The 420-nt window shown below is 31.2% G+C and overlaps 1 protein-coding gene across 1 annotated transcript in view; it reads left to right on the plus strand.

Moving 5' to 3' along the window:
- Positions 1-12: 12 nt before the first annotated feature.
- LOC106527788 (ras-related protein Rab-14) overlaps positions 13-420 on the plus strand; it is a gene marked incomplete at its 5' end in the record, with an annotated part of 4,069 nt that continues 3,661 nt past the window's right edge. Inside the window, 1 exon segment of the mRNA XM_014022777.1 lies at positions 13-79. Coding sequence (XP_013878231.1) covers positions 13-79 — 67 coding nt within the window.

Genomic DNA, 420 nt, shown 5'->3' on the forward strand with positions numbered 1-420 from the left:
GTGTGTGTGTAGGAGAAGTACCTATAATCACCTGAGCAGCTGGCTGACAGACGCCCGGAACCTGACCAATCCAAACACAGTGAGTGTTCTCTTCCTCACTCCTCTTTGTTTATTATTATTATTATTTATTATTTAAAGCAGGTTTAACATTAAAGTCAGTGAATTTGTTAAATTAAGTCTTTTGGTTTAATTCAAACTACTATAAAGGAAATAAAACAATGAATAATGTAAAGGAGTTCTGAACAAAGTTCAACCATTAATAACAGATTTATTTCTTCAACACATTTTATTCACAGTAACTGAACTAAAATTATAAGATTAATTATTTACAATTATTCTCAGGGTTTAATGAGCTCCTGCTGAGTTTTGTTTCTTTGACGTATTAAATAGGGGTGTAAGAAAATATCGATACACTGAAAT

Source organism: Austrofundulus limnaeus, unplaced genomic scaffold (assembly GCF_001266775.1).
Source record: "Austrofundulus limnaeus strain Quisiro unplaced genomic scaffold, Austrofundulus_limnaeus-1.0 Scaffold343, whole genome shotgun sequence".
NCBI lineage: Eukaryota > Metazoa > Chordata > Actinopteri > Cyprinodontiformes > Rivulidae > Austrofundulus > Austrofundulus limnaeus.